Source organism: Hemitrygon akajei, chromosome 10 (genome assembly GCF_048418815.1).
Source record: "Hemitrygon akajei chromosome 10, sHemAka1.3, whole genome shotgun sequence".
NCBI classification, from domain to species: Eukaryota; Metazoa; Chordata; class Chondrichthyes; order Myliobatiformes; family Dasyatidae; genus Hemitrygon; species Hemitrygon akajei.
In genome coordinates, this window is record NC_133133.1 from 57580754 (window position 1) to 57600417 (window position 19664).

Sequence of the window (19664 nt, forward strand, 5' to 3'; positions counted from 1 at the left end):
TTGTCCATTAAATGGTTCTGATGGGAAATTTTGTCCCATTGCTCTGTTCAACCTGTCAATTCATATTTTAAATCTATATTCCTCAGAGTGGGTGGATACAAAACTTTATTGGCCCCTTGGTTCTGCAAAGTAGGTCAGATCCATTGATGTCAGAATTCTTTGTCGTTCCTGATTTTCATGTTGTCATGTGAAGATGCAAAAGAAGAGAAAATGCTGAACTGGCAAATGGACTGCAGTAGAAAATTAAGCACGATTTGGTCTATTATCTACTCATAATTGTCATCTAAACAGTGGGATGCTAGACCATTTCAGAAGATATTGAAGAGTCAATCATATTGTTGTGGGTCTAAAGCAACCCAGTTCTGAAGGATACAAATGAACAATGGGTTTTATGACACTGATTTCCTATTCATCATGCTATTTTAATTTAATTACTTAAAGCCATGATCCACAGCTGCCAAGACTCCAGGGCCTTGGCGCAGTAGTTTCATTATGTAACCATTATGCTACTTTTGGAGGTCAGGTGAGGTAACATGATGACTCCTAGAATGTTATGTATGAACAGGTGTAATGAGAATGTCTTGTTAATGATTTTAGGACTGAATATTACCATTATGGTTGATAGTCCTTGCCATCTCATCTCAATCACAACATTCTGTAAATCGACTCCATGTGGGATTTTCAAAACAATCAGAGATGCCATGAAGACACTTGGTATAAAGCCAAAGTGCATTTCTTGATATGGTGATAGAAGCAAACTTAGAATTTTTCAGGACAAAGTTCGTTGAAAATGGGAATCAGAATTAATGAGTAGTTCAACCAAAGAATTGATACAGGTGAAATCTGTCAAATGGCCTTCTATGCTTTATGATTCCATGATCTTGTGATAGGAGTTAGACTCTATTTGTGTTAAAGGAGTGATTTGAAACTACTGCTTTCCTTTCTGGACAATTAGGGCCAGTTAATGTGCAACACAACTTATTAACTTATGATGTAGTTAGCCTCATGAATGCTTGAGGAAAAACCTTGAATGCTTAAACACTAATTGTTACACCTTTTCTTTAAAGACCGATGAAAACTCTAAATCATGGATCAAGGAGGGGGAGGACTTGAGCTGCATTCACAGGAGTCAAAAGTCTCTCATGCAATGATAATGCAGGATTTTGGTAAGTAGTTTATTTGTTTAAAAATAAATATATGAAACTCAAGCTGCTGCTTTTTTAATAGAATAATTAAGTACATAGATCACCAAAACATTTAAGAGATTTAATAGGGAGTTTTAAAGCAACAGTATTTGGCTCTGCTGTACCAATTTGATCCAAGCTTACCTCGATATAAGAGTCTAAGCAGGTAACTAGACAGATTTAATACAGAAAATTAATATAAATGGGATGATGTGTGCTAGGACTAGGAAAAGTGGTGAGGTATGATATGTTGAGTTTAACTACAGCCGACTCAAATATATCAGATGCATGATTCACTTGTTAAGTTGAGAGATTCAATGCGATCCTGGATAGAAATGCACATGTAATGAACATAAATAATTAATTTTATTGAAGTAAGTAGCTTTCCTATGTTTCCCATAAGTTGTGTGTTTTGCATATCTGAGAGCTAATAACATTGGCCAAGTCTGTTTTGCTGTTTTGTTGTGACCATATTGTAGTAAACTTCCAATTGTAATTAGTAAAATGTTCACTGAAGTTGTCCCTAACTGATCTGTTTGTGTTGCAGTGTCTGGAATGGCTGGTACAGCCCACATTGATGGAGATCATATTGTTGTATCTGTGCCTGATGCAGTACTGGTCTCAGATGTCACTGGAGAAGAAGTTACCATAGAACATGGTCTCACAACTAATATTCACGAAGTTGTACAGGGCCCGGATATTATAGCTGAAAGTGATGATGTGACAGATGGTGTGATGGTTTCAGACTCTGTCTTAGAAGCTAATGTTACACTTGAAGAAGACTTGAATGCCAATTCAGTTCCTGACCATGTTCTGGCTTCAGATCTTATAACAGAAACTGTTGGTGTTCCAGATCAAGTATTAGTATCAGACCTTGTATCAGTGCAGGATGAGGAGCAATTTGAACACGTGGTCCAGGATTCTGTAACGGATGTTCTTTCTCCTGCAATGGTCTCGGAGGAAGTTATGGAAGTAGATTCTGTGTCAGAGACTGTAATTCAAAACCAAGATTTAGTAGTTCAAAACGAAGAGGCTATTCCTGGCTCAACCATGACTATTGAAGCCCAGATAGATGGAAAAGATGCATCTGAGGATTTCTTAATGATATCTTGTAAGTGGAAATTAATGTGCTTTTCACGTTTAGCATTTTTGGGAAACAAGGTAATTATTAGAATAATTGTCAGAGTTACACTAGTGAAGATATGCAGCAAATGTCCACAAATGATCAATATACAAATAATTTACTCACACACAGTAAAGAAATTTAAGAAATTGTGAAAATACCATTAATACAATGTTAAGTTGCATCCTTGTTATAAGACAGAGGAACAGAATTAGGCCATTCAGTCCATTGAGTGTTCTCCACCATTCCATCGTGGCTGATTAATTATCCCTCTTAAACCCATTCTTTCTATGACCTTTAACACTTTTCCAATTAAGAACCAATCAACCATTCCAAGTCAGGGACATTTTATTCAAGTTTTACGGTTTTGGTATTTTGCCAACACTGCCATATTGTAGGAAATTACTGAACTTGTAGTCCATCTGCTAGACTTAGAAATGTTGAAAGCTGGAAAAGATCATTACTCTCCATCTCAGTCTCTGTCATACTCTAACAAATTTCTCCAAATTTGTCCATTTAGGCACCAGTATTTATCTAGGCTGTCTTCCATATCTTTACTGCCTTCTGCTGAAAGCCATTAAATCTAAATTATCTTTTTATCCTCCAAGTTTAAAGTTTCCAGGCCCTTGAATCTGATTTGCTTCACAAAAACATTTGAATGTGCATTTTGCCATTTTGTATATGTAGAATAAGTGTTCTAGCATTTACAACATACTATGCATCACAAATATTAAGTCCTTCTACATGTAATTACACAAAAATGCATGTTATTTTGTGCCTATCAGTACATGCAAGACCCTGTAGATAATTTACTCAAATAGTAAGATTTTGTATATGTGGAAATGTAGAATTACTGCCTGGCATGTAAATTGCATTGTACCACACAATATAGTTTCTAGTTCATGTGACTGGCTAACGCAAGAACATAAGAAACACAAGCAGGATTATACCATCTTTCTTGTCGATGCACGTTATTTCAGAACGTTGAACTAGTTTTGTGTCAAATAATTTACATTGTATACATTTTTACTTTCTGCATCCAATCCTCAGTTCTTTCCTCATAGTTTCAGCATGTTCATTTAAATCTAATACAGTCTTTTTTTTAATAGATTGAACAGAATTATACAAACTACATTTACTGTGTACTGGTTCTCAACCAATGCTCTACCTACTTGAAATCACACCCTGAAAATTGTGCTGTATTTTGACAGTCTTGTTTCTATCTCTATCAATCATTAAGATAGAACATAAATAGTGATGAACTATTCGCCTGTAGGGCATCTCACTAATTATTTGCAACCATGTTGATGCAGCTTCTATTGCTGTTTATTTCAGCCAATTTTTAATACTACTGCTTTACCTGATTAGTCCATAAAAATTTAATGCCCCTTTTTTTAAAAACTCTTGAAAAATGTTTTCAAGGTTGAGCTTAAGTCACAGAAAAGGTGTTACATGTTGTGCCTTGCATGAGTATTAGGTATTGCAAATAAGGTACATCTTTGAAAGACGCACTTTCTTTCTCTCCATGCATCTTTTCATATCTGTATTTCTTTCACCTATCCATTTCTCTCTCTTCTTGTTCTCTTGACATATTTCAGCAGTTGTTTACAAATCACTAAAACAGTGCCCAGTCACATCATTATAAGCATAAATTGCTTCTGTGATGCATTATAGAACTTCAGGGCTTAGAGTCATAGAGCCTATGCACAGAAACAGGACCTTTGACCCAATAAATCTGTGCTGAACTATTATCCTGTATGGTCCCATTGACCTGCAACTGAACTTAGCCCTCCATATCCCTTTCATCCATGTATTTGTCCAAATTATTGTTAAATGCTGAAATCAAACTTGTATCGATCACTTCCACTGGCAACTAGTTCCACACCCTCACCATCCTGAGTGAAGAAGATACCCTTATGTTCCCCATAAATATTTCACCTTTTACCCTTGTTCTATGACGTCTAGTTCTAGTCTCACCAAACCTTGGTTGAAAAAGCCTGCTTGCATTTATCCTATCTATACCCCTCATAATTTTGTGTACCTCTGTCAAACCTCCCCTCGTTCTCATATGCTCCAGAGTATAAAGTCCTAACCTATTCCATCTTTCCCTACAGCTCAGGTACTTGAGTACCAGCAATATCCTTGTAAAATATTCCTCTGATTTCTTTCCTGTAGGTAGGTGACCAGAACTGCACTTCAAATTAGCTTCACCAACATCTCATGCAACTTCAACATAACATCCCAACTCTTGTACTCAGTACTTAGATTTATGAAAGCCAATGTGCTAAAAACTCTCACTATAATCTGTGATGTTACTTTCAAGGAATTCTAGATTCCTCTGTTCTGTCGCCTCTTCAGTGCCCACTTTTCAATGTGTACGTCGTAGCTTGGTTTGTTCTCCCAAAGTGAAACACTTTGCCTTTGTTAGTATTAAATTCTGTGTCATTTTCCAGCCCATTTTTCCAGCTAGTCCAGATCTCACTACAAGCTTTGATAGCCTTTTTCACTGTCCACTTTGCTCCTGATCGTGATGTCATCTGCAGACTTGATGATCTAGTTTACCACATTGTCATTTATATCAACTATCTGGATGATAAACAAGACCCAGCACACCAGTAGTCACAAGCCTCAAGTCAGAGAGGCAACCAACTACTATTAATCTTTGACTTCTGATAAACCAGTATTGAATCCAGTTGCTACCTCATCCTGAATGCCAAGCTACTGAACCTCTTGACCAGCCTCCTATGTGGGACCTTGTCAAAGGCCCTGCTAAAGTCCATGTAGACAACATCCAGTCCCTTGCCTTCATCAAGGTTCCAGATAACTTCCTCGAAAAATTGTATAAGACTGGTTCGACACAAGCTAACCTGCACAAAGCCACTTTGATCATCTGACATCTACTATCTGATCAACTGACCGATATCGACAGTCAGAGTACCAACCTGCTTAAAGTGGGCTTCAATTATTCTGGTGCCAAGAGGAACGTGGTAACCTGACTCGGTGACGACGGTCGTCCAGTAGCACTTACATCCACTGTGGTGAAGTGCTTCAAGAGGTCAGTGATGAAACATATCAACCTCTGCCTGAGAAGCGACTTGGATCTGCTGCAATTTGCATACAGGCAACATGTCTACAGCAGATGCCATTACTTTGGCTCTTCACTCAAGTCTGGAGCGTCTGGACAGCAATGATGCATACAACAGGATGCTCTGTATCGAATACAGCTCATCATTCAACACTATCATCCCTTCAAACTAATCAATACGCTTCAAGACCTTGGCCTTAATACCTCCATGTCCAATTGGATCCTCGATTTCTTCATTTGCAGACGCCAGTCAATTTGTTTGACCAAAACAGCTCCACGATCTCCATTAGCACAGATGTACTTAAGGCTGTATGCTTAGCCCCCTGCTCTACTCACTTTATACTTATGAATGTGAGGTTGAGCATACCCCCAATGTCATATCTAATTTTGCTGATGCATATAGGAGGGAGATTGATATTTTTGGCTGAGTGGTACCACAACCACCTCTCACTCAACGTCAGCAAGACCCCAAGAAGCTGATTATTCACTTCAGGAGGAAACCAGAGGTCCATGAGTCAGTCCTCATCGGGGGATCAGAAGTGGATAGGGTCAGCAGCTTTAAATTCCTCAGTGTTATCATTACAGAGTATGTCTGCTGGGCTCAGCAATTATGAAGAAATCACCCACACCATCAGGTTCAGGAACAGTTATTACCCCTCAGCCATCAGGCTCTTGGAACAGAAGGGATAACTTCACTCAACTTACTCATTCCATCACTGAACAGTTCTTACGAACCATGGATTCACTTTGAAAGACTTCATCTCATGTTCCTGATACTTATTGCTTATTTTTTAGTTTGCATTGAAATGGACGCAACTCAGAACATTATTCACACCATGCTCAGCATTTCTATTCCTGTCTTTGTATGTGGGATTAACATCTTTTTCCACAAACACTCCACTAATAGCCCTGGTAGTCTGGTTCCCATCCTGCTGAAACTCTAGTTTAAACACCCCAGAGCAGCAGTAGCAAACCTTCTTGTTTGTACAGGTCCATCTTACCTAGAAGAAAGCCCAATGATTGAAAAATTTGAAGTCCTCACTTCTGCACTATCTCCTTAGCCACTTATTAAACTGTATTGTCTTCCTATTTCTGGCCTCAGTAGCACACAGCATGGGTAGCAATCTTGAGATCCTAGCCAATATATCTCTTGTACACAATCAATTACTCCTAAATTTCAATGTCTGTATCTAATAATCCTCTTATCTTGATAAATGAACATTTATAATCAAATTTAATCAGTGATCAAGTTTAAAGATATAGAAAAGAAATTCTGATATTGGTGCCATTATTTTAGTTCTGTGAAGTTAAGTATCAGGCACATTGTGTCAGTAGAGCAGGATTTCCACATTGTGCCTATCTGTAAATGCTGCACCAGATGTATAGAATAGAATAGAATAGTACAGTACAGCACAGGATAAAGCTGTACAAATTTTAACTCATAATTAAATACCGAACTAAACTAAACTAATCCCTTCTACTGACACAATCTTCATATCTCTCCATTCTCTGCATTCATCTAGCTTCTTACAAAGGCTCTTAAACGTCTGTATTGTATTAGCCTCCACTATCACCCCAGGAGCACATTCCAGCACCCACCAGGTTGCTTTTAATTTTAAAAAGATTTTGACACTAGGAAATGAACAAACTGAAATAAGTCATTACATAGAATTGAAGGGATTGCCAGTTGCTACAAAGTTCAGTAACCAGTGAACAAGGGAAGTTAATTTTGTTTTTGAGGTCTATGGTGTAAGGTTTGTATCAGAATATTAATTGATCTAAATTTATTACAATTAAAAATGAAATTATTGATTGCATAATTACTCACATCCTTCAAATCAGTATTCAGTAGATGCACCTTTGTCAGCAATTACAGCCTTGAGTCTGTGTGGATAGGTCTCTATCAGCTTTGCACATCTGGACACTACAATTTTTCCTCACTCTTCACAAAACTGCTCAAACTCTGTCAGATTCCATGGGGAATCATGAGTGAACAGCCCTTTTTAAGTCTAGCCACAAATTGGATTGAGGTCTGGACTCTGACCTGGCCACTCCAGGACATTAACTTTGATGTTTCTAAGCCATTCCTATGTTGCTTTGTCTATGCTTGTGGTCATTGCCTCACTGGGAAAAAAATCTTCATCCAAGTCACAGTTCTCTTGCAGCATGCATCAGATTTCCTCCTGGATTTCTCTGTATTTTTCTGCATTCAGTTTACCCTCTACCTTCACAAGCCTTCCAGGGCCTGCTGCAGTGAAGCATCCCCACACCATGATGTAGCCATCACCATGCTTCAAGGCAGGGATGGTCTGTTCTTCATGATGTGTAGTATTTGGCTTATGCCAAACATAGCATTTAGTCTGTTGGCTAAAAAGCTCAATTTTGGTTTCATCAGCCTTAGAACCTTCTTCCAGCTGACTTCAGAGTCTCCCACATGCCTTCTGGCAAACTCTAGTTGAGTTTTCATGTGAGTTTTTTTCAACAATAGCTTTCTCTTTGCCACTCTCCCATAAAGCTGCAACTGGTGAAGCACAGTCTCTCCCAACTTAGCCACTGAAGTTTGTTTCTCCTCCTAAGTTGTCATAGGCCTCTTAACGGCCTCCCTCACTAGTCCCCTTCTTGCACATTCTCTCAGTTTTTGAGGACTGCCTGCTCTAGGCAGATTTACAGCTGTGGCATATTCTTTCCATTTCTCGATAATTGACTTAATTGTACTCAGGGGATGTTCAGTGACTTGGGAATTTTCTTTTATCCATCCCCTGACTTGTGTTTTTTCAATAACCTTGCTGCGGAGTTGCTTGGAGTGTTCTTTTTGTCTTTGTGGTGTAGTTTTTGCCAGGATACTGAATCACCAGCAGTTGGACCTTTCAGACATTCGTGTATTTTTACTATAATCAATTGAAATACCTTGACTGTACATGCGTGATCTCCATTTAGCTAATTATGTGACTTCTAAAACCAATTGGCTGCACCAATGATGATATGATTTGTCATATTAAAAAAGGTGAATACTTATGCAAACAATTATTTTGTGCTTTATATTTGTAATTAATGTAGATCACTTTGTAGAGATCTGTTTTCACTTTGACACCAAAGAGTATTTTCCTGTCGATCAGTGTAAAAAAAAGCGCCAAATTAAATCCACTGTGAGTCAATGTTCTGAAACAATAAAAATTTCCAGGGGGTGGGAATGAATACTTTTTATAACCTCTGTGTATCTGTAACCAGTCATCATTCATTGAATAAAGAGCTTTAAGGAAAAATAACAAAAATTACTTTAGAATAATATAAAGCAGCTGACAGTAATTAAAACATGGAAAAAGTTTAAGAGAAGCAGAGAACTGGATTTAAAGGGTATCCTTTAACCCAATTAAGGCTTTAACCTTGTGAATAGCAAATGAAAATCAAAGCTCAAATGTTGTTGTTGTAGGATAAATTGAGTTTTTTTTTCCTACATTTATGCTTCAGGCATGATGACATGATCTCATCAATATTTCAACAAAAAGAAATACTAAAATTTGTGAAGAATGTTCATTCCACAAACTCTTTAGAGTTGACATTGACTGAGGTCTAAATAGATAACAAGCATAGTTCTAATAAAAAAAATCAAGGAATGAATTTGGTAGGGAGAAAACTTTGGGTCTTTTACTGAATATTTTATAAATAAGTGTTTAAAGAACAATTATAGTCACATTTTCTTAGTGTGATGTGATGTCATACATACAATATGTATTGCGTTTGTAAATAAGCTAGTAGATAGGAAAATCCGTACAACCTTAAGTTACAGAAGCAGATTCAGGCCTTTGAGTATATTTCACTGTTCAATCATGGCTGATTTTTTTTTCTCAAACCTATTCGCCTTCCTTCTCCATGTAACCCTTAAATCCCTTTGCAATCAAGAGTCTATCAATCTCTGTCTTAAATATACCCAATGACTTGGGCTCCACAGCTGTCTGGTAACAGATTCCACAGATTCAGTGCCTTCTGGCTGAATAAATTTCTCCTCCTCTGTTCTAGAATCTAAAGATGTCCCTTCGTTCTAAGAGTTGTGGACTCGCCCATTCTTTACACCTTCACTAACCATGCTTTCTCGTATAATGTGCTTTTATTGAGAGTTCCCTCGTTCTTCTGAACTCCCTTGAGTACAGATAATTTCTCATTACTTCAGACTGGAGAGTACATGTGGCAGCTACTTAATCTCTCCTCAGACGATATCCCCAGAATTATTCAGGTGAACTTTCATTGCACTCCTTCTATCACAAGTACCACTACAAGAGAAAGTTTGAGAACCCTTTACAGTTGCCTGATTTTCTGCATCAATTACATCAATTACTCATAAATGGTGGCCTAATCTTCATCTAGGTCACAATAATAGACAAACACATTCTGCCTATGCTAATAACACAAAAGCAATTGTACTTTGTCTCGTCAATACTGAGTACACCATTTAAACAATCCCAGTGTAGGTTCGAAAAAGTATGTGAAACTCTGGGGTAAAGCCTCCTCCAAAAGCTATTTCAAGTCAGATGTTCCAGTCAATGAGATGAAATTTGAGATGTGGGTTGTAGAGGCACCTGCCTTATTTATAAAAAAAATGAAACAAAGTCAGGTTACTGTCAGAGCCTGCTCTTCTGAAGAAAGATCTGTTTATGTGCACCATGCCTCAATCAAAACAACTTTCAGAGGACCTTAGAAGAGTTATAGAGATACATCAAGCTGGAAAAGGCAACAAATGCATTGCTAAGAACCTGATTGTTCATCAGTCACAGTAAAAGGAAATTGTTTACAAATGGAGGAGATTCAATGCTGTTGCTACTCTCCCTAGGAGTGGGTGTCCTGCAAAGATCACACCAAGGGAATAATCTGTAATGCTGGAAGAAGTGATAGAATCCATGGGTAACAACAAAAGACCTGCAGAAATCTCTACAACTTTTCAGTTCATGTGTCCACTATAAGAAAAACACTGAACAAGAATGGTATTCATGGAAGGACACCAAGGAGGAAACCACTGCTTTCCAAAAAAACAAAACATTTTCTCAAGTTTGCAAAAGATACCTGGATGTTCCATAATGCTTCTGGGACAATGTTCTATGGACAGATGAGAACAAAGTTGAACTTTTTGGCAGACATGCAAACCACAATGTTTCGAGGAAAGAGGACATTGCACAGTAACACCAAAACCTCATCCCAACTGTGAAGTATGGTGGAAGGAACATCATGGTTTGGGGCTGCTTTGCTGCTTCAGGGCCTGGACAGCTTTTAGTCGTTGAGGGAACAATTAATTCAAAATTGTGTCAAGATACTTTACAGGAGAATATTAGGGTAACAGTCCATCACCTGAAGCTTAATAGAAGTTGGATGATGCAACAAGACGATGGCCCAAAACAAGTAAATCAACACCAGAATGGTTTAAAAAGAAGAAAAGTTAAAAAGAACCATGTTAACTCAAAACAAATGCCAATTCATTTGAAATGGTTCACAGAAGAGTAGCCATTATGAAATAAGGTTGGGATGATAAAACTAACAAACGTGAAGCTCCTTGCCATAAGATGGAGTTTGATGAGGCTGGGTGTGGAATTACTTCTCAATTAATCAGTTGCTAAATGAATGGTGTGAGAGTAAGATACTTGATTGAATAATTACGTATTCATTTTACATGGGCTTGATGGAGTGTTAGCCTTTCTCAGTTAATAATGTTACCTTCACACATTATTGGACATTTATAACGTGGTATTAGGTGAAAATGTTCCTTGGAAACTTTTACTTTTTGTTAATCGTTAGGGACCTAAAGGAAAAATATTAAATAACGAAATTCCATTTCCTCATCAAGAAAACATACAGGTAACTTTCTTCCAGGCTTCAGACAATACTGTTCTTAATCTGGCTACTGGGAAGTGAGTGACAACCTGTAAGCACCAAGTCTCCTCTGTCATATCTGAAACCTGATCATACTTTACCAAATCGAAAGGCCATTCCAACACCTGCATCTCATTTGGGACTATAAGAAGTTTTCAACAAAGTGACCTATGTTGGCCTTGCTATAGATTCATAAAACATGTAGAAAATGGTACTTCTCTAAGAGGGATTTTGAATGTAGTAGATTTGTAAAGACGGCTTATAATCTTCATTGAATTGATGTTTACTGGTCGAACAACAGAATTAAATGGGGAAAAAAGTACAGTTCTGAATAGAAATGCTCCTTTAATAGAAGGGATTAATACATGAAATATTTCAATTTTTAGAAATTAAGGTTTTTGCATTGTTCACGTTTTCAATTAATTCTGAATTTTACAAAAAGTATGTGCTTTAAAAGAATCAGCCCTATCATCTGATTTTATAAATTACTTTTTAATATTGAAATGTTGCCAGCTTCACATTTTATTTTTGATTATATTGTTTTATCACTTTTTAGTGATCATGTGCTTATGAAATGTGAAGATTGATTTTAGCATATTATAACCTTTGTTGCAAATCATTTGAATGAATCTTCCTGAATCGGGCCCACCACCAGGAGTTGGCCATGTTACAGTTCTCACCCACACGCACTTAACTGGATTGGATGACAAGGGAAGATCATACCAGCCTTCCATATGCAGAAGTTAAGTGTCTCAGGGTTGAGATACTGCTCCTGGTGCATTGTTGATAGCTATTCATTGAGGCAAATCTGGCAATGGAGCTTTGCTTAGTATCAGAGATTTTGAGACTTTATTTGACAACATTTTACATATGATAGTATGATTTACAGTAAACCTTAAATAATCTGCTATCCAGAATTCAGACATACAGAAGGTTCAACATTTGGCTGATCCGGTTTTGTTTCCTGTATTCCATTAAAAACTCAGAATGACCCCATTTCCTGTGCTTTTAAACTAACCTGATTCATTGGAAAATGTTATTACACTACTGCGTAGCATCTAGAAAACAGTGAATTTAAAGTGTTGATGTATCTGACACCAAAGTCCCAAGGGTGCTGGGGTATCATTGTTCAAAGTAAATTTATTATCAAATTACATATATGTCACCATATATAACCCTGAGATTCATTTTCTTGACATACTCAATAAATCCAATAACCACGGGTGACGGGGTAGAGATATGTCTCTGCTAAAGGTATAAGATGTTCCTTCCCTTTGCTAGCCTGCAGGTCACCCTTGGGACACCCCCCTCCCCTGGATCAAGAACACACGAAGTCATGGAGCAGGTGGTGGATGTTTGTATAAGCAGCTTGTGCATATCATTAGTTTTGGTTATGCAACCACTAACACCAGGCAGACAATCTCTGAAGAGTATTAATAATGGCTGGGGTCATCTGTCTTGTAAAGATACTGCCAAGAAGAAGGCAAAGGCAAACCACTTCAGTAGAAAAATTTGCCAAGAATAATCATAGTCATGGGACCATGAGCACCCACATCATACAACATGGTACAATATGATATCAGATGATGAACCGGAATAGAATCAATGAAAGATCTCACCAACAAGGTGACAACCAGTGTGCAAAAGACAACAAACTATGCAAATAAAAAAAGAAAGGAAAAAAAGAAACAATAACAATAAATAAATTAATAAGCAATAAATATTGAGAACCTGAGATGAAGAGCCCTTGAAAGTGGAAACAGCTTAGTGAAGAGGCAAGTGAAGTTATTCCCCTTGGTTCAAGAGCCTGATGGATGAGGTGTAATAACTGTTCCTGAATCTGGTGGTGTTAAAAGTGATCTAAATACATTCTCTTGATAAATAAAAATAATTGTTTTTAGGAATCATTCATCTTCCCCATCCTCTGGTCCCAGGTTCCTCATTGAAGTGAATAAGATTTGCAACTCTATGCTGGGGCTCTGCTGCTGGCCTCAGGAGGGTCCACATGAGTCCATGAATTGCTTAGGTGAAAGTAGCTGATCTCTGGTAATTTTGTTCAGAAGCAAATTCGAGTTCAAATTTATTGTCATTTGACTACGTGTGCATGACCAAACAGAAGAAAGTTCCTGTGGATCATGGTGCACCTACAATACATATTTATGTATATGTAAATGTAATATATGTACACGCAGCACTTAAAACAAAATATTACCCAAATAAGTTAATATAATTTAATTCAAAATGTTGTGAAGTGTGCAGCACAGGTATACAGCAAACAGCTCACTGTCTTAGTGATGAGACCTCAGTGGTGGCAGAGTATTCATTAGTTTCAGAGTCTGGGGGAGCAAGCTGTTACCCAGTCTGGCAGTCTTAGTCTTGATGGCTCCTGTACCTCCTTTCTGATAATAGTAGATCAAAGAGATTGATGGTTGTGTGGTAGGGATCTTCAACAATGCTTCGGGCCCTTCATGTAAACGCTCCTGGTAAATGTCACAAATAGTGTGGAGGGAGACCCCAGTGATCCTCTCAGCAGTTTTTACTAGCTCCAGGGTTTTGTGATCAGTGCCGAGCAGCTTCCTTAGCACACAGTGATGCAGCCAAGGAGAGATGGTGCCCCTGTAGAAAGTTGTTAGAATGGGGGTGGGAGCCTTGCAAGCCTCAATCTCCACAATCCACAACCACAACACTGGTCACAACCAGTGCAATTCATCCATTAGTTAGCTGTAAGAAATATCTCACTATCCTAATTTGTGATAGAGTAGAACCTGAATCGACTGTTACAGATAATCTCTGAATTTAACGATGAACATGATGATAGATAACTTGGCAATGATTTTCATTTTAGAGGCTTATTTTTGTAATGTGAAATGTGTACTTTCCAATGTTTTGATGTATTTTAATATTAAAATGAAACAAAATCATATATTGCTATCAGTTTGAACAATAATGTTAAAAAGAGAATGGGTCCCTTAATATAACCATGATATTCTGAGGATGTTGGAAGTCCTGATAAAGGATCTCTGCCTGAAACATCGACAATTTACTTCCCTCCTTAGATTCTGCCTGACTCGCTGGGTTTATCCAGCATTCTGTGTGTGTTACTCTAATGTCTTTAATATTTTCTGGTTTTCATCTACCTTTGTGTATCCTTTTGACTTAGTGCACTTAATATTAATGAGTTGTTGAGCCCAGCATTGGGTTGAGGATGGAATAGTCTAAGTAACAAAATTCATTGAAGTGATTCAAAAATCCATCTCTCATATTTAGTATGACTCAGAAAGCCATTGCATATTTGTTGTGGTTCTAGAGCTTTAATGCCATATTGTTTTGTGTTTCTGTGCTCTTGTCACCCAAATAGCCTAACTATCAAAAAAAATTTAAATGCTTCGAAGTATCGTTAATATGTATAATAACAAAATAACATTCATGTCAGGAAAACACAAGTGATTTAATTGAAATTATGGTTGTTGGGAGTTGTTGGAAGGAATATGCTTGAAAAACTCGATAATATTCAAAAATTTTCATGGGTCAAGAAATTAATTGAGACACCTAAACACTAATAAAATCTTTTAAATTTGAGGTTTATGCTGTACTATAACTGTTTTATACAGTAGATGACGTTGGAGAAAAGATGGATCGGATAGAAAATGCACCAATAAAAATAAGCACTGATATTGAACAAGATGATTCTTCTAAAGAAGATGGATTTGGAGCTGAGGTCATTAAAGTATATATTTTTAAAGCTGAACCTGAAGATGATGTGGAAATAGGTAAAAAATTGTTTTATTGACAAGTTTATTATCTGTATCAATCTTCAATAATCAGAGTACAAAGTGTGAAAATCATAAATGCATTGCAATGACAATATTTCCTATTTAAGAAACTGTATAGTTTAACAAAGAATGCAAGCCATAATTAGGCATATTTTCATTTCCCATGGCTATTAGGGTAAGAATAGTATGTACTATATGAGACATGTTTCTTTAGCAGAATTGAAATTTACAATAAACACAAAGTACACTGCAGATACTGTGGTCAAAGCAACACGTACAAAAAGCTGGAGGAACTCAGCAGGTCAGGCAGCATCCGTGGAAACGAGCAGTCAGTGTTTCAGTCCTGACGAAGGGTCTCGGCCTGAAACGTTGACTGCTCGTTTCCACGGATGCTGCCCGACCTGCTGAGTTCCTCCAGCTTTTTGTACGTGTTGCTTTGAAATTTACAATTATCCTTAGGTTGCTGATTGAAGTCCATTCCTTAGCAGAACTACTATAAAATCTGGACCTCTAAGCACTAGATTCATAAACTTCTGTTCTTGTACTTTTAACAGATATGAAGGCCATCTGAGGCCAGAGTTTCCCCAAGCAATTTTTTACTTCCAACATTTCTTTTGAATCAAACAGTCTTTAGATAATAGCTCTATTAAATTGAATGATGGTATAAGAAAAGAGGTTGGTGAATGTCTTGGAATTTGTTTGCATGAATATGCCTGTTATTGACTATCCAAAATTGTGCAAGTGTGTTTCTGAGTTTTTCCAGCAGAGCCACGCATGTGGACATTAAGGAATAGTGAGATAATCCTGTTCATATTTTAGTCCAGTTTGAGAGAGATTGCTGGTAACTGAGTTATTAGTGTGTTCTGAAATAAGGTTTGTGGTGCATTTGGTATGTTTATAATATTTGAAGGTTATTTTATTGACCTTGATTACAAGTGTATAGTTGTTGAACTTCTGGCAAAGGCTCTGTGCCTTGTCCTTCAGTTCTAGTTTTGAACATTACAACTATTTGCAGAGAAGCTTTGTTAATATTCCACATCAGATTTATTTTTATTTTGCATGGAATCCATGCACTCATGTATTAATAGTTGCATTAGGTCAGCACCTCATTGCTTTTAGGTATGTCTGGTGCTGCTCTCAAACTCATTTAATAGTCCATGATCCCATTGCTTGATTCCAATGATAAAGTGAGGAATGTGTCAGACTAAGTGGTTACAGACTGTAAATGTATGTTTCATTTAATATTGATGGTCTACCTTTACTAATGAATGTCGAGTTTTGAGTTGTCAGATCAGTATCCTAATTAGCAAACATAATGCTAATTCAATGTGGAAAGAGTTCTCAATGTGAAGATGGGACTTTGCTTTCACTGGGACAATGGTGCCCACTTCTACTAGTGTTTTGGGCAGTACTGCCTGCCAAAAGTAGACTGATTGAGGATCTTGCCCTGGCCTTGTATATTTTTTCTGGCAAATACAAACAGGACGGAGATCCACTGGTTTAGTCTTTTGACATTTTCCTCATTATGGTGATTTGAAATGATAAGACAATTTTTTTATTAGGGTCTGAGTTAAATATATGTTTGAAAATATTGCTGTGGTAAAATCTTACAATGCCGGATAGAGCCTGCTATATATCAACATTTTTTATTCAAGAGCTATTAATCTCCCTGCCATTAAAAAACAAAAGTAGAATTCATTCTTTTGGATGTTCTGACACTATGCTGACAACTTTCTTGTTAAATCGATGAAGAAGATAAAGAACATATTTAAAATGCTAAGGAGGTCTAAGGGAATGCTAGACATGAATCCAACCGAAAAATAATTGTAATTAATTTTTAATATTGATTTTCTTCACTAACAAATTATAAGTAGGCTTGTATAAGGAATGTGTTTAAAATCTAGCAGGTGTTAATTACCTTTTTGTGGTAGGTATAGATTATGATGGCCATATATTTTGGTGTTTGTTCAAAGAATTGTGAAAATGAAGGTTTAATTCATTTGTTGCAGAACAAATTTATGTGAGTGCTGAATGCCTTCAAAGTTTTTTGACCAATTGTATGGCTACTGTTATTTTTTTTCTCCTTTGACAATGTACTTATTAGTAAAACAATTAAATGAGTAAAATAAGTAAGGTTGATTTGAATTTTTATCTTAATATCTGTTTGTTTTTCTGTTTCAAGGTGAAACTGAAGTAGTTGCAGAAAATGAATATCAGAATGGTCATGTCATAACCAACATGCTTGATCAAGGGAATGTTGGTCGAATGTCTCGGGAAAAGATGGTTTATATGGCAGTTAAAGACCCATCTCAGGAGGATGACATTAGTAAGGAATTCTATGTACGGTTTCCTTTTTTAGTGTTCGTTGAAAGGAGAATTGAAACTTGATATCATTTCAGTCATTTTGCTTATTAATCCAATGACCTGTTTAATCCTGAGTGAATAATTGAAGATTTAGATTAGTTATTTTTCAAAAGTAAGTTCCGTTAACTTGTAATGCAGCAATATAGAATAAGCCAAGTCTGTACTCTCTCGAAATTAAATTTAACATGATTTTTAACAAAGCTGTAAAAACTCATTTGCAATTAATCAGCAAACTCAAAAGATAGAAGAAATAGATTTTTGTCTAAAATTGTACTGTATTAATATAGTCAGTATCAACTGTTTAAATAGTAAAATAAAGCATTGTTTCAGTGGAAATTGTCAGCGTTTGAATATAGTCACATCATTAGCTACATGATTGACTTGCATATTTGCTCCATTTCTACCTAAAATCTGAGATTGCAATATATTAGTTGATGTTTCAATTCATCAATCTGCGTAAACTAATCCTTGTCTTATTAGTGAGTTACTTTGGCTTGGACTGTAGATTTGTAGTTCAAGTAAAAGAAGTAGTAGTTGCTGGAAATTCAGTGTAGCTGGCTCAATATTTGGAAGAGAAGACACACTATATATGGCAGATAGATTTCATGGTAAAAACGTCGTGTGCACTGGTGTTGAGACATTTGACAGATGTACAGTATTAATTTTTAAAATGCAACCGCAAATAGGGTTAAATGTCTGCAAGCAGATTGTGAATTGCTGGGAAAAGGCTTGATGTCTTTTCCTTTTGTCAATTTTTATATGACGTACCTTTTGACTTTCTAATGTAATATTGGATTACCATACAAAATTTAATCCTTTCTAGCTGATACTAGCATACCTATATATATTTTCAATAATATTTTTAGTTCATTATTCTTTCATGTTTCAGTGTTCATTAAAGAAACATAGAAAACCTACAGCACAATATAGGCCCTTCGGCCCACAAAGCTGTGCTGAACATGTCCCTACTTTAGAACTACCTAGGATTTACCCATAGTCCTCTATTTTTCTAAGCTCCATGTATCCATCCAGGAGTCTCTTAAAAGACCCTATCGTTTCCGCCTCCACCGTCGCCGCCGGCAGCCCATTCCACACACTCACCACCCTCTGAGTAAAAAAACTTACCCCTGACAATCTCCTCTGTATCTAATTCCAAGCACCTTAAAACTATGCCTTCTCTTGCTAACCATTTTAGCTCTGGGGGAAAAGAAAGCCTATCCACACAATCAATGCCTCTCAATATCTTGTACACCTCTATCAGGTCACCGCTCATCCTCCGTCGCTCCAAGGAGAAAAGGCCGAGTTCACTCAACCTATTCTCATATATTTATTTTAAGAAAGACATTACACTATGACATTGGTCCAGCTTCCCAGGAACCTGAATTTGTGAAAAAGCAACCAAATAGTGGTCAATTAAAGAGGTAATAGACCTGTGTAGGAATTGCAATCACCTACATCCGTTCGAGGAAGTTATTAGCAGTTACTAAACCGAATTGACTTAGATGTGATAGTATCTCACTCATAGAAAGAGGACATAGTGTATGTGGCAATCCTTTCCTTAAATCACAACTGTTTGGAAATTGTTAGGAACAGTTCTCTAAATGAGAATGGTGACATCAACTATTCAGCTGCAGAACTCTCCCTACATATCAAGGTTGTATAATTTATACATTATTTGATAATAAATGGATCTTGAATAAATGAATATCCTGAGTTTATAAAATCTTTCAGAAGCATTACTCCATCAACATGCCATCCATTAACAAATTAAGCGATTGTAATGCAGTAATTCTTTGCTAATTGTTGTGGATTTATGGAGAGCACATGTAACACTTTAAATGTAAATTTGATTCTTCAGTGAACTGTTTAAAAATATGGAAAACCTGCAGTCAATTTCAGCTAAAGAAATTGTATTTTCAGATTGTGCTGATATCGCTGATGAAGTTTACATGGAGGTCATTGTTGGAGATGAGGAAGCAACAACAGTTCATGAGACACAGACTGAGGATTCTAGCATCAGCAAAGCCTTTGTACCTGTTGCATGGGCAGCTGCATATGGTAAGAGTTGTGATTTACAATTAATATTTAAGATTTGGATTCAACTTTTTTGTACTGTATGCAGGTTAAGAAATCTGAAAGAAAATAGGTATTTAGTAATTTATTAGAAAGTCTTGCAGTGCAAAAGATAGATCAATATAATGTTCACCATTTAAGTAGAAAGATAAAGCATGTTTAGGGAGCTTTACATTTTAACCATAGTGATAGGGGGAAATATGGAA

At 36.8% G+C, this 19664-nt stretch overlaps 1 protein-coding gene across 2 annotated transcripts in view; it reads left to right on the plus strand.

The window, feature by feature from the left end:
* The window catches only part of znf711 (zinc finger protein 711), a 47446-nt gene that overhangs the window by 19095 nt on the left and 8687 nt on the right, over positions 1–19664 (plus strand). For both annotated transcript variants that reach the window (XM_073058383.1, XM_073058382.1), the window contains exons 2-6: positions 1068–1166; positions 1732–2295; positions 14860–15018; positions 17204–17347; positions 19306–19443. In XM_073058383.1, the coding sequence (XP_072914484.1) occupies positions 1088–1166; positions 1732–2295; positions 14860–15018; positions 17204–17347; positions 19306–19443 (1084 nt within the window). In that variant the 5' untranslated portion in view covers positions 1068–1087. The remainder of the gene's footprint in view (positions 1–1067; positions 1167–1731; positions 2296–14859; positions 15019–17203; positions 17348–19305; positions 19444–19664) is intronic.